Source organism: Dryobates pubescens, chromosome 1 (assembly GCF_014839835.1).
Source record: "Dryobates pubescens isolate bDryPub1 chromosome 1, bDryPub1.pri, whole genome shotgun sequence".
Lineage (NCBI taxonomy): Eukaryota > Metazoa > Chordata > Aves > Piciformes > Picidae > Dryobates > Dryobates pubescens.
Window position 1 is genome coordinate 63,616,210 of NC_071612.1, and position 13,061 is coordinate 63,629,270.

General features: G+C 47.3%; 2 protein-coding genes across 2 annotated transcripts in view; one reads left to right on the forward strand and one right to left on the reverse strand.

Moving 5' to 3' along the window:
* The window catches only part of NT5DC2 (5'-nucleotidase domain containing 2), a 28,489-nt gene extending 23,222 nt beyond the window's left edge, over nt 1–5,267 (reverse strand). Inside the window, exon 1 of the mRNA XM_054167243.1 lies at nt 4,794–5,267. Coding sequence (XP_054023218.1) covers nt 4,794–5,076 — 283 coding nt within the window. The 5' untranslated portion in view covers nt 5,077–5,267. The remainder of the gene's footprint in view (nt 1–4,793) is intronic.
* A 235-nt stretch (nt 5,268–5,502) lies between these two features.
* LOC104300404 (ubiquinol-cytochrome-c reductase complex assembly factor 5) lies at nt 5,503–8,320 on the forward strand. Its single transcript, XM_054171416.1, has 3 exons — nt 5,503–5,528; nt 5,822–5,992; nt 7,972–8,320. Exons 2-3 carry the CDS (start codon nt 5,842–5,844, stop codon nt 8,037–8,039), a joined length of 219 nt encoding a protein of 72 aa, XP_054027391.1. The 5' UTR covers nt 5,503–5,528; nt 5,822–5,841; the 3' UTR covers nt 8,040–8,320.
* Nucleotides 8,321–13,061: the final 4,741 nt, after the last annotated feature.

Sequence of the window (13,061 nt, forward strand, 5' to 3'; positions counted from 1 at the left end):
TCTTGCAATAGATACAACCCCCTGGAATCTGCATCGCTGCACAATTTGCTCCACTTTGCAACTCTGACACTTTTAAGGCAAGTGTCTGCATATCCATGGTGCATGATGAAACTCAGCAACAAAGGCAGACCACAAGAAAGCATGTTTGATCTCATGTATTTTGGACACCTGGGTGTAGACGCAAGGTAAACACACATCTCCTTCATTTCACCGGTCCGAGGTCCTGGACAGCTGCTTATATCCAAGTACCTTCCTGACAGCACAAGTGTCTCTTCCCCGGCAATAGGCCACACATTTAGAAAGCAATAGTGCTCAATTCCCAACACGACAGCAGGGATGGAAACAAAAGCAGGTAATTAACTGTGAGCAACAGCCAGAGAGGCCAAGTCACCATATGGCCCCCTCGGATGTGAAAAACGCTCTGCTCAGGAGGTGCCAAGCACGTCCAGTGCTTCTCTGAACTCCCAGGGGTACCAATGGCATCATGCAGGAAATGCTTCTTTTCTCTCAGCCTCAGATCACTCATGTTAATGAAGAATAACACATGAAAAAGACAACTCACAGAGATTTCTCACACCCTTTGTACTCCCAGAGGTCCAACACAGCAGACATCTGTGCTAATTTCTTTGTTAAGACTAGTCTGGAAAGGAATGGCACTGAAAAGCAGATGGCCACCATCCTCCACATACCTCAGGAATCAGAAAGTTCCCTTTGCTCACACAACTTGCTTTCTAAAGACAAACAGTCAGTTTTCCTCCCTTCCAAGGACATCTTTATCCTTTGAAGTGCTGTTTTGTACCATATCCTGCAAATCACTCCAACCAGCTACAGTAGATGCCTCTACCAGGAAGGCAGGGAGAGGGAAGTATTACTTAAAGAACATTAAATGACAGAGGAACCACGTTAAAAGAGTGCTGAAAATTACTCTGGAGCACAATCTTGAATTTATGCCATTATGCCTAAACATTTTGAGCTTTTCATAAATCAAAAGCAATGAGGTGAGGCTGAGGGAGCTGGGGTTGCTTAGTCTGGAGAAGAGAAGGCTCAGGGGAGACCTCATTGCTGTCTACAACTACCTGAAGGGAGGTTGTAGCCAGGTAGGGGCTGGTGTCATCTCCCAGGCAACCAGCACCAGAACAAGAGGACACAGTCTCAAGCTGCACCAGGGGAGGTTTAGGCTGGATGTTAGGAAGAAGTTCTTCATAGAAAGAGAGATTGGCCATTGGAATGGGCTGCCCAGGGAGGTGGTGGAGTCCCCATCACTGGAGGTGCTCAGAAAGCGACTGGATGAGGCACTTGGTGCCATGGTTTAGTTGATTACATGGTGTTGGGTGATAGGTTGGACTCGATGATCTCAAAGGTCTTTTCCAACCTGGTTAATTCTATAGAATCACAGAATCAATATTAAAAAATATGATTCATTCCAAAACCAATGATTTTTACATACACAAAGGCACTAGCCAAATACTGCCACAATAGTTCCTTAGCAGCAAAAAACACTGACATTTAGGAAAGCAGAACCGGGAGATTAAATGGTCACACTTCCAGTTCTGGCTGCTAATGGTCACTGCCAGTCCCAGCTCAGTCTGCAGGTGCCCCAACTCATGAAAGGTGCATGCTCCCTGAGACTCACAGGGCATTCATTATCATAGCACTAGGCTCATTTTCTGGTTTGGCAAAGAGTGAGGCCCTTCAGTCTTCATGCTTGCTTGAGATTAGCAACACAAGCAGAATCAAAATGTGCTGGACTGCAAAAACCAGCTCTGCATCAAGCCAAGATCACCAGTGCAGTGATCATAGAATCACAGAATCGGTAAGGGTGGGAAAAACCTCAAAGATCATCAAGTCCAACCTGTCACCACAGACCTCATGACTACTAAACCATGGCACCAAGTGCCACGTCCAATCCCCTCTTGAACACCTCCAGGGACGGTGACTCCACCACCTCCCTGGGCAGCCCATTCCAATGGCTAACAACTCTCTCTGTGAAGAACTTTCCTCTCACCTTGAGCCTAAATCAGACAAAAGTGTCTGCTCTCCCACTTCCAGATGTCACAGGTACATGTTGCTGTCTGCAGCTTGCGTCATTCAGATGCAAAGGTATCTCCCGATCCACACAAACTAGAAAGAGCAAGGACCACCTCTGAGCTACCCCCACAGTGTTATCAGTGTCTAACCATGTTCTTGCTGTCCTCAAACAGGTCATGCAGAGGCAAGAAGTCAGCATTTTCAAGGTTCTTTAGGACAGCTGATTGACTGTAGCCATGTTTACAAGTTTGAAAGATCTAGGAAACCACATGCATGCTTGCTTACACTTGCCTGCCAGCTCCACTGAGTTTCAGGACTGGATGGTTCCTAGAGCATAAAACTTCAGACAACGCTTACCAAGAAAGCAGACCAGCCTTCCTTGACGCTTCAGATGTCACCAGACCAGAATACAGTGAGTCTTGCTCAACACCATCCCTTTTTCAAAATGCAATTATACTTTTCCTTTTGTCAGAGGGGGAAAAAACCCCAGCACAAACAAACCAACCAACCCACCCAGAAAGTGGAAGCAATATGCTCAAATTCTCATAGGTGAAGAAATTTGATCTTAATAGTCAAAGTGGCAAAAGAGAAGGGCTTCTCTTGATCCAATGCTACAAGGAGGTTTTTACCTTCTGTGTAGCTAATCTGTGCTGTCATCTGTAACCTCCACACTCAAGCCTGGCAGAATACAGACACATTTCTGCAGTTTCCAGTCCCTGGGCTGTAGTGACCTAACCCATAGCACCACTGAGCCTTACTGCACAGAATCTCTTGTCCTACACATCCTGCCCTATCACTGGAACCCTACAAAAGATTTAAAAAGTGATATTGCTCTATAAATCAGGTCCCAAGCTGGTTTGAAAACACACAATAGATGCTCCTTGTAGAGACCTTTCTCCAAAACCAACAGTAGTATCTGACTATATAGGACAAAAGATATGACAAAAGTGGAGTTTCAGAGGATATAGGAGGTGGCATCACATGATTCTGCTCAATCACAACACTGATGAGTATGGAGATGCAATGATGTTTTCAAATCCATAACCCAAGCACTGAGATTGTTTTTTGCATCAGTAATCAAGAACAAAGGAACAGACCCAATGCCACATTTTGCACAACTCAGTCTGATTGTCAGAAGAAAAATTTAAACCAGCTGGGACCAAGTTCTCTTTTGCCTCTTCTTGACAAGACTCAAATAACAGCAGAGCTGAAATTTTGGGCTGAGGAGCGATTCTTCAAACAAAAAAGAGCCTTCTTATTCAAACATGTCTATCAATGATCTGTAAAGAGATCTGTAACACTTAACTTCATTTTGCATTTAGTCCTGCTGATAGCTCTTCATCTCCACCAGTAGCTGTATCTCTTGTGTCCCCACAAAGTCTAACTACGTGAACACAAATTTCACAATCTGCCACAGAGTAAACCCAGCACTTCCCAAGGGACTGCAACACAGTCTATTGACGTATCTGTATGTGTTGCTGCAGAACCACCACGCAAAAGAAAGAATTGCTTTGAGGATATGAAGGTCCAAACACCTTGGGATTTCTTTCAAGTGGTTGGGCTAAAACCACAACTCAGTCTTGAAGCAGAGACTTAACATGAAGCAAGTCCTCTGTCAGCACCCTGTACTGCCTTGAGCAACTCAGGCAAAGGAGCTCACATCCTGCAAAAGCAGGAATGCATCAGGCTGAGTACCCAACAGATCAGAGGCCAATTCCTTTACATTTGTGAATCATGGAAGACTTCAGATTTCATGTCAAATCTCATGTACTGGAAGGTAAGGGAGGAATGACAGAACTTGCCAGTCTCAGAACGGCCAGCCCATTCATCCAAATGTTTCTGGCTGATTGCTGTCCTTCTCCAAATCCTTAGATAAACAAAAGCTAACAGAGAGCTATTCAACAGCAGACACCAAGTCACACTTCCCAGCTCTTTACAATGCTTGCCTTTAGCATTCCAAGTATGAATAAACCAGCAAGAAAAAGTTCCTGCCCTTATGCCCTGAAAGCTATTCGTTCACACTTTCAAGAATGGAATACTCCTAAAGGTATTGCTGCTGCCAAAATGCCAGTCTTGTTTTACACATGGATCGAATCAGCAAGTAGCAAGAGTCTCCTCCTTACTTAGCAAGATATCGAATGTACCTGACAGAGACAGGTAGCTTCTTGGTAAGAGGTGCAAAAACATGCACGCACACACGCAAGTGAAGGGTGCAACACAAAGCGAGCTCAGGATCAGGAGACAACCCAGCAGCTGTAGTATCAGTCTTCATTCACCCTTGTGCTAGTAGAGAGTTAGAAGCTGGACACTGGCCTCCTCTCACCACACCAGTCAACAAGACTACGTGTCCCAGTCTAACCACCTTTCCATATGCCAGGCAATGACAAATGCCACAAACCCTTCATTTAGACATTTGCCATGATGACATCGATGTCAGGTGTGCCAGTTGTGAAGAACCCCACACTCTCTGCGTGTCCTGAAACGCTGAGCCCAGCCGAGGGATGTTCACAAAGGGAAACCCACGATGGGGAGAAGACCAGGGCCAGATTCCAACAGAAATAAAATCATCCCAGAAGGCTCTGGGCAATGCAGACGTGCAGATGGCATTGCCAGCGAGGATTCTAACCCTGGCAGCTGCAGAGCAATGGGCACATCCTCAGCTCTGCGGCGCGGGGAGAGGCACAGAGATGCAAAGACGGGAAAAACAAGCGAGAGGCCAAGCGCGGCGGGACGTGGCAGCCCCAGCGCCCGACGGCGGCCCTTACCGTAGACAAGCTTTTTCATCTCGTGGTACCTGGCCCACAAGTAGGTCTTGGTGTCGGCTCCCTCGGGCGGGACGGGCTGGTTGCCCGCCGCGGGACTGGGCTCGGCGCCGCGCCGGGATCTCCCGGGGGGAGCCGGGTGGTGATCCCTGGGCTGCCCGTGGCCGCCGTCTCCGGGGCACTGGCTGGCATTGTGCCGGCAGCTTTGGTAGGAGACGGCCACGGCGAGGAGCCGGGGGGCCGCGCCACTGCACCTCCTTAGTGCCGCCATGCCCGGCGCCGCCATGGTCCCGCCAGACGCTGCAGCCTCGGGGCTGCCCGCGCACGGCCAGGCTCGGCTCGGCTCCCCGTCACCCTGGCCCTTGGCGGCACCCGCCGGGCGGCCAATCCCCACCGCCTGGTGCGAGGGGGCCGGGCCGCGTTACGTCTCGCCACGCCTCTACGAGAGAGGGCCGGAGGCTGTGGCGCTGAGTGGCAGCCGGCGGAGAAGGGCTGAGGGGGGAGAGGATGGCGAGGGTCAGAGGGAGCTCCTGTGGCCACGCTCCGAACTCTCAGTAGCGGCGCGGCGGTGGTGGGGGCGGTGGTGGTCCCTGACTGTAGTCCCGCCCGGGCGCCGGCCCTCGGCCCCGCCCCGGCCAATCAGGCGAGGCGAGCCGCCCCGCGCGGGATCACGTGGGCAGCGACCACGTCCTTCCGCTCGGCTGCTGCTGCTGCTGCGGCTCCTTACCCGCGCGGGAGGTGAGGGGCGCCCAGCGCGGGGTCGTTCGGCAAGCGCTGCGCTGATTGGCTGCGCGCCTGCGCCGGGACGGGGGAGGAGGAGGCGAGACGGGGGCTGCAGGGGTGCCGCAGGGGTGCCGCGGGTGCCCGCCTGCCACAGCCGAAGGGCCGAGCCGATGCCGGGCCGCCTGTTTCTCACGCCGCCACCAGCCTGCATCGGGGCAACTTGGTGGCGCTTTGACCGCGATGCGCTGGGGTCGTTGTACGTCCCGTCCTGCCTCTCATACGCCTCCTTATTTTCTTTGTACGCGAAGGTGCCGATCCCGCCCCGGCCATGCTGGTGAGCAAGAGGGTGAAGCGCCTCTTGCAGCTGGTGCCTGGGAAGCAGCGCTTCGGCGCGTACCGGTTCCTGCCCTTCTTCTTCCTCCTCGGGGGAGCTATGGAGTGGTTCATGATTAACGTCCGCATTGGCAAGGAGACCTTCTGTAAGTGAGGATCTGCTGATTCCCGGCGGGGCGGCAGGAGGCGGCCCGGTGCCTGCTGAATCACTGCTACCCCCCAGCACCTTCCCGCTTCCCGGCGGTCTTTCACCGGCCCCGGGTCTCATCCGGTTCCGTGTGCCACAGCACCTGCTAGTGGCGAGCACGGCGGAGGCGCTTCCCCGTAACAGCAGCGAGCAGAGTTTGCTGGGGGGGCCCTCACCTGGAGGAAAGCAAGCAAGTCAGCCTCTCTAGTGCATGGTAACACAGTCCAGATTCTGCGTCCCTGGCAGAGCACGCTGGGCAGAAACAAAAGAAAAAGTGGGTTTAGAATACTAAATTACATCTCTTTTTTTTTAAATATATCGAAGAAGACACACTATGGTGGTCAGGATTTAAGTGTGTGGGTTTGTCTCAAATGTAACTTTCTCAAATTGAAAAAGTACCAAAATGAGTCATGAAAACTCAGCTAATGGCACTTGGTTTCTAGAGGCATTGTTTGAATGTGGCATCCTTCCTTTGAAGAAACCTTGCTAGAAATTTGTGTGTACTTCAAATAAAGGATCAGCTCTACTGTATATGAGAATAGTCTCATTTTCATGGGAAATCTAGTTGAATCTCTTGCAAAATAAAACAGCTTGATGGGGTTTTCATAGATGGCAAGCTTGCTGCAAACAAGTCGCTTCTTTGCTCACTTCTGAAGGCTTGGGTTGGTTGTTTTCAGTTTCAGATTACCGAGACAGTAATAAGATCAGGTTAGAAACGAAAGTAGATTTCTGTGGCAGCCACGGCTCAACTTAAGCCTTATTTTCCTGCAAACAAAAATAATTGCTACGTCTAAACGATGCTATACTACAGTAACAATCATTGTGCAGTTTAGCCTTACTGCCGCTTCATAATCCATGCAAAGTAGCAATGTCTAAGACTGTGTAAGTCTTCTATTTGTCTGGGATTTTATTTGGTGATGGATAGTGAGGGGTGATTTGGGTGAGGTGAGGCAGGAAGAACAACGAGGATGACTATGACAGTGGGTATATTGCCATGTTTTGGGGGGGGTATTAAAAAAGCTGACCTACTGAAGCCATGCTGACAGTCCTTTTGTGCCTAGAACTTAATTGCCTTTTGGCTTCAGCTAGTTTGGGTATTTGTATTTTTAATTACCCTCCTGGGAAAGTAGACAAAAAGTTACTGTATCACACTAGAGACATAGTCTTCCTATAAAATATTTCATCAGGAACGATGGGAAGAACTTTAGCCTGGGTGGGAAATACAACATAACTGGTTTTAAGTGGTGAGAAGGAAGTTGCCCAGGGAGGTGGTAGAAGCCCCATCCCTGGAGGTTTTTAAGGCCAGGCTGGATGTGGCTCTAAGGAACCTGATCTAGTGTGAGGTGTCTCTGCCCATGGCAGGGGGGTTGGAACTAGATGATCCTTGAGGTTCCTTCCAATCACAGAATCACCAAGGTTGGAAGAGATCATGGAGTCCAACCTGTCACCACAGACCACATGACTAAACCACGGCACCAAGTGCCACGTCCAATCTCCTCTTAAACACCTGCAGGGATGGTAACTCTACCACCCCCCTGGGCAGCACATTCCAATGGTGAATGACTCTCTCTATGAAGAGCTTTCTCCTCACCTCGAGCCTAAACTTCCCCTGGCACAGCTTGAGACTGTGTCCTCTTGTTCTGGTGATGGTTGCTTGGGAGAAGAGACCAACCCCCACCTGACTACAACCTCCCTTCAGGTAGCTGTAAACAGCAATAAGGTCTCCCCTGAGCCTCCTCTTCTCCAGGCTAAGCAACCCCAGCTCCCTCAATTCTATGATTCTATGATTTGTGGTGGTTTCAATTTTCAGTTGCCTGTCAGTCAGTGTCTGCAAGAGAAAATTGAACTGAAAAGCTCTAAGAGAGGTGAGAAGCTTCATACATTCCATGCTGTCTTGCACTTGGAAAACACTAATGGGAAAACTTCTTTTTCTGGCAGATGATGTTTACCGCAGGAAACGATCGGAAAGGCAGTATGCAGCCAGGATGGAGAAAGGGGAATTTTAGCTCAAGCAGTTCAAGGGGAAGGTCCTGAATGCTTCAACTGTATTAATACCAAAGAAGCATTGCTGCCACACTGATGGCAGGGGAAGGTTTTGTCTCTGCAAGGTGAACTGGAATCCGCACGGTTGTGTGATGTGCTTGCAGCTGGTTTTGGTGGTTTTATTCTTCCATCTATTTCTTCAGTATTTAAGCCAAACACAGTAGCAAAAAGTTCATTGTGTTCAGGCCTCTGCCACTTAATTTAATGTTTGTTTAGTACTTTTAAATAAACTGAACTGAATAAACAGTCTGGCTACTGCTTTCCTTTCTTTGAGGCACCATTTTTGTGACAAGAGCAAGGGGAAAGGAATGTGTCAGACTGCATACATCTAAGCACAGTGAAAACAGCAATTTTTTGTCAATTTCCTTTGTACTGACGGAAACTGCTCTGGCATCTGATTTCTTTCCAGTGTGGTGCGACTGTAACTAGATAAAGAGCACAGACTTACTGCTTGGTGTGTACTCAGCCCATGCTGTTTGGAAAGTCAGCCGTGCATGCAGGCTCAACTGCCCGTAAGCTCTGCCATCCCCATTGTTGCTACTTCAGCAATGGACTGAGCTGAGGGCTTTGGGGGAAAAAAGTCTGGTGCATTTACCTGGTGAGAGACACAAGCTCAGAAGAATGTGCAATGACAGTCCCATGAGGACTCCTGTCTCCCCACAGAAGGGCAAAAGCCAGCTCCTGTATCCCAGGCACGTGTGTACTCTCTGTGGCTGTGCATTAGTGACTGGTGCAGCATCACCCGTGAGGACTGTGTGTTAAAGCCATTGTTTTATTTCTGAGGGTATGTGTACATGCTGAGGGTTCCACAGAGAATTCAGTTCTTATGATCAGCCTTAAAACAAACCAGAGGGAGTTCATATACTCCTAGGCACTCCTAACAGCCTTTTTCCACAGCAGTTTTCATTAAGGACACTGGCTGTTTTGAAGATGATACAGTGAAGCACTCAACTTGCAAGCCAAGAGTAACTGCTGTACTTGGCGGTGTGCCTTCCAAGGACTTGATCTGGGGTCTAGTGCTACTTCAGCACATAAAATGACAGAGAATTAGAGATGTGACTGTGATGCTGCATATTTTGACTGGACAGCAAATTAATTTCCTGGGGAAACCTCTGTTTCAGAAGTAGTAAGAACAGAGATTTTGACTGCTCCAAGGTAAAGCACAAGATCAAAAGCTCAGGCACAAGCTTTGTTTTAGTCACAGATCACAGCACTGAAGTAAATTCTGAATGTAACAGTAAAGAACAAAGCAGCATTAAAAAAAAACTGATTTTGAAAGCTGGGGAGGTTTAGCTCCATCTGCCTTTACCTCTTGAGTATTTTGAAACTCTTGTGGTTGGTTTCCATAGAACATGTTAAGTTTTTTTAACATTTCTGGGTTTTATTTTAAGAAAGAGCCCCATGCCCCAGTTACTTCTCAGCACTTGGAAGCCCAGTGTGGAAACTTCCTGTGGCTTCCCTTGAGTACTTCTATAATAGCGGCAGTTTTTCACAGACGTCAGTGAGCCAAAGACCAGTGTTTCACTTCAGACCTCTTGCTTATTTTGCAGCACTGCTTCCCATTTGCAGACAGCTGTGCTTGAAAGATAGCTTAGCTGTCTCCAGATTGGTAAAGCGAGGCAGGCTGCAGCTGCTCACAAGTACGGTGTCAGGGAGCTCTGTGGCACCAGACTTTTTGGTCAGTGCAGGAATAAAATCCTTCTCCAAGCTGGCATCGTAGGATTCCAGGCAGCACAGATCTGAGATGAAGCTTGACATGTAGAAAGCTGAAGCATGCTCTTCATTCCACGATGTGGTTGCTTGTGCCCATCTACAGCATTCTTCAATTTTGCCAGTTGCTCACCTACACTGGAAAAAAAGTCCCTGCGAGGCTCCACTGCCCAGCCCATTTTAGTATCAATTTTAACCTAGAATCATAGAATCAATAAGGTTGGAAAAGACCTCAAAGATCATCAAGTCCAACCTGTCACCCAAGACTTCATGACCACTAAGCCATGGCACCAAGTGCCACATCCAATCCCCTCTTGAACACCTACACCCAGGCTTCCACAACCAAGGTTCATTTGATTTTTGGTTTACCCCTGCTCTTAATTCAGAGCTTTTTGCCTTCCCCAGCAACCTCTTTCCCATCTTTTTTTCTGACTCTCACCTTCCCATTTGCTTCCCATCCTCCAGCCACTCCCACCCATCTGCTGTAGTAGTGGAGAATGGTGAGGAAGAACTCTCCTTTAGCTTGGAGCTGAGGCAGCACTGGGAACACACCACTGCTGCTGTTACGCACTGCAACACAGCTTTCACTTCAAGCAATGCTGAGCCCTTGCCAGCTCTGGGGTTGAGGACATCTGTTCCTTCTTCAGGTTGTTCGTCTGGCATCAGCCCTGAATGCAGCTCAGCATCTACAAACAGTGGTCTCATGTAATACACTTCTGCAGCAGCTGTAGTAGGGGATTCTGAGCATTAGCAAAGTATTTCTGCTGAAAGCTTTCCAAAGTCTAGAAGTCAAGGCAGTATAGACACCAAGCATGGAAAACTGCTCAGTGAAGCAGCAGAGCAGTACATAGACATCTGTGAACTAATAGTGGTGTTTACGTACAAGCAGTGCTCTCACCATTCCAGCATTAGAGGGGACAATTCCACTGCTGATTAAGAATGATTTTGTGGAAAGGATGCATGTTTGCTGATCGTTTCCCTGCTGCTCTGCACCCAAGAGTGCTGCCTGCAAAGTGGCGAGCCAGGTTAGTACTGGAAAGTTCTGGTAAAGGAAGCATCCATATGTCCAGTCTGTGCAGCACACCTTTGTCTCAGCTTTTCAAGAGGAGAGAAAGGAAAACACAATCATCTGTTACCTACTGGTGAATTGTTTTGTGGAGCAAAACTTCAGTGGAGGCAATGTTTTAACTTTGGACTTCATACAGAGACGGAAAACTGTATCTGCACTCTGGTTACGGTCACTCTTAGCTCCTTCCAAGAAAGGTGCAGCAGCCTGCACCACTGGGCAGCGGTGGGTTGACTGGCCCAGAGTAACTTCCTTAAGCTGTTACTGGAAGCTGGTGCTTTGCACCAAGCATGAGGATTAATGATAGTCCTCCCAAAAATCATCCAATAAAACTGAATTTGGGCGCTCCCTGGAGACAGTTGCACAGACTTCATGAAGGATTGACCTTCCTTCACCATTTTTGTCTTGCTTCACTTAACCTGGGCTGAGCCACACCAGTTACTGGTTCTGCTGTACAAGTCAGTGCACTTTTCTCCATTTCTTTTCATGTCTCTCCTGCTGGCTCCTTTAACAGACAAGAATCTGCATGGTCAGGCTTCTACACTGGACTGCTGGCCCTTCTTCATGCAGGAAGGACTGGCTGTAGATCACTGTAGATCACTGAGGCTTGTCTGAGACTGGAAATCTCTTAATCCAGCATCACCTGTATGATCATCAAATTAGACTTTCTGGAAAATGCAGTAAGCAAAAGGACTGTGAGGCTTATTTTATTAATAAGAAACTTTTTGTTTTCTTTTTTCACACATCAGTGAATCTGCCTCCATTTCTTGGTGTCCAAAGCACTCTGCTGCCATTCTAAAACACTGCTCCAATTTAGTGTATTTGCAGTTGAGAGGGGTCTTTGTACAGGTGCTCTGAAGTATCTTAGACCGAGCAAACAAGATGTGGAGGATCATTTGAATTGGTCTCTTCTGTGCAACTGCACCATCCACCATCAAAAGGTGGAAGTTCTGCAGAGCTGGCAGGATGCACAACAGGCAGCCCTGGGTCCAAGCCATGAATGCACATTCATTAAATGTAACACTATTGGGTTTGCCTGAACAGCACTTCGTACATTCTGTGTCAGAGGCACCTTGAGACTCAAGCGGTTGATATCACTTAGTATTTCTTGCTGTTTGTGGCGTTAATCTCTGGCTTTCAACTGTATTGTGTAAAAGATGCTTTTCTCTCCATATTACTGTTCTAATTTCCTTTATTACACAGCTACATAAATGAGAGACCTGAACCAGGGTAGCTTCCAGTATGAAATTAAGGCTTGCTGTTTATTTTCAAAAGCAATTAATGTGGAGGGCAACCGGGACTGACTGAATCTTATCATCTCCACTCAGCTTGTTCCAAATGAGCCACCTATTTTTCAAGGTTTACTTTGTCATGCTCTTTATGGCTCAATTTTCTACCACATTTTTCAGCACCACTGTTCTCAGCACCCACCAGGCACATCTTGCAATACACAGGACAATATGAAACAAAGATTCCTTAGCACACATGGTCCAAGGGCTGGATAAAACCTCTCCTGGCAACAGCCAGAACTGCTTGAAATAAAACCCTAACAAAAATCTTGATGGGACACTAAAACCTGGTTAATCCAAAACCACTTTGCAAACTATTTTTATTCAAATTAAAAAGACTCAGGTAAACAAAGTGATGGTACATACATGTTATAAACCTGGTTAGTAGCTTAACCTTCAGGAGTACAAGAGCTAATGAAAAGCCAAGCATGGATTAACCAGGTCCAAAAACATAAGCTGAAAATAAAATAAAATTAAAAAAAAAAAGAAGTCACCAACATCAACATTTGGAATTGTTTTTTTTTAAACACAAACAGTAAATTTTCTCAGGGAAGAGAAAAGATTCCCCAGGAAGGGAAGGGCTTAGGAAGAGAACAAATAAGTCCTACTTGTCTCCAACTGGTTTATGAAAATACCGGCCCTAAAGGTATCTATTTTCCACTCTCACAGAAGCCACCCATGTCCCATACATACTTTTATTTGAATATGAAAGTTTTGCTTACGCCAGTACAACGAATGGCAGTGGAAAACAAATGAGGGGTTCAAACATCCACAAAGAGAAAGACAGACAGACAGATTTTTATTTTTTTTTTTTTCCTTTTTCTTTCCTTTTTTTTTTTTTTTTTTTTTTGTTTTCTTTCGTTTTTAAAACCAGAGTCAGAAAAAGAGTTTCTTTTGCTGGTTTGGAATTCTAGACTGTA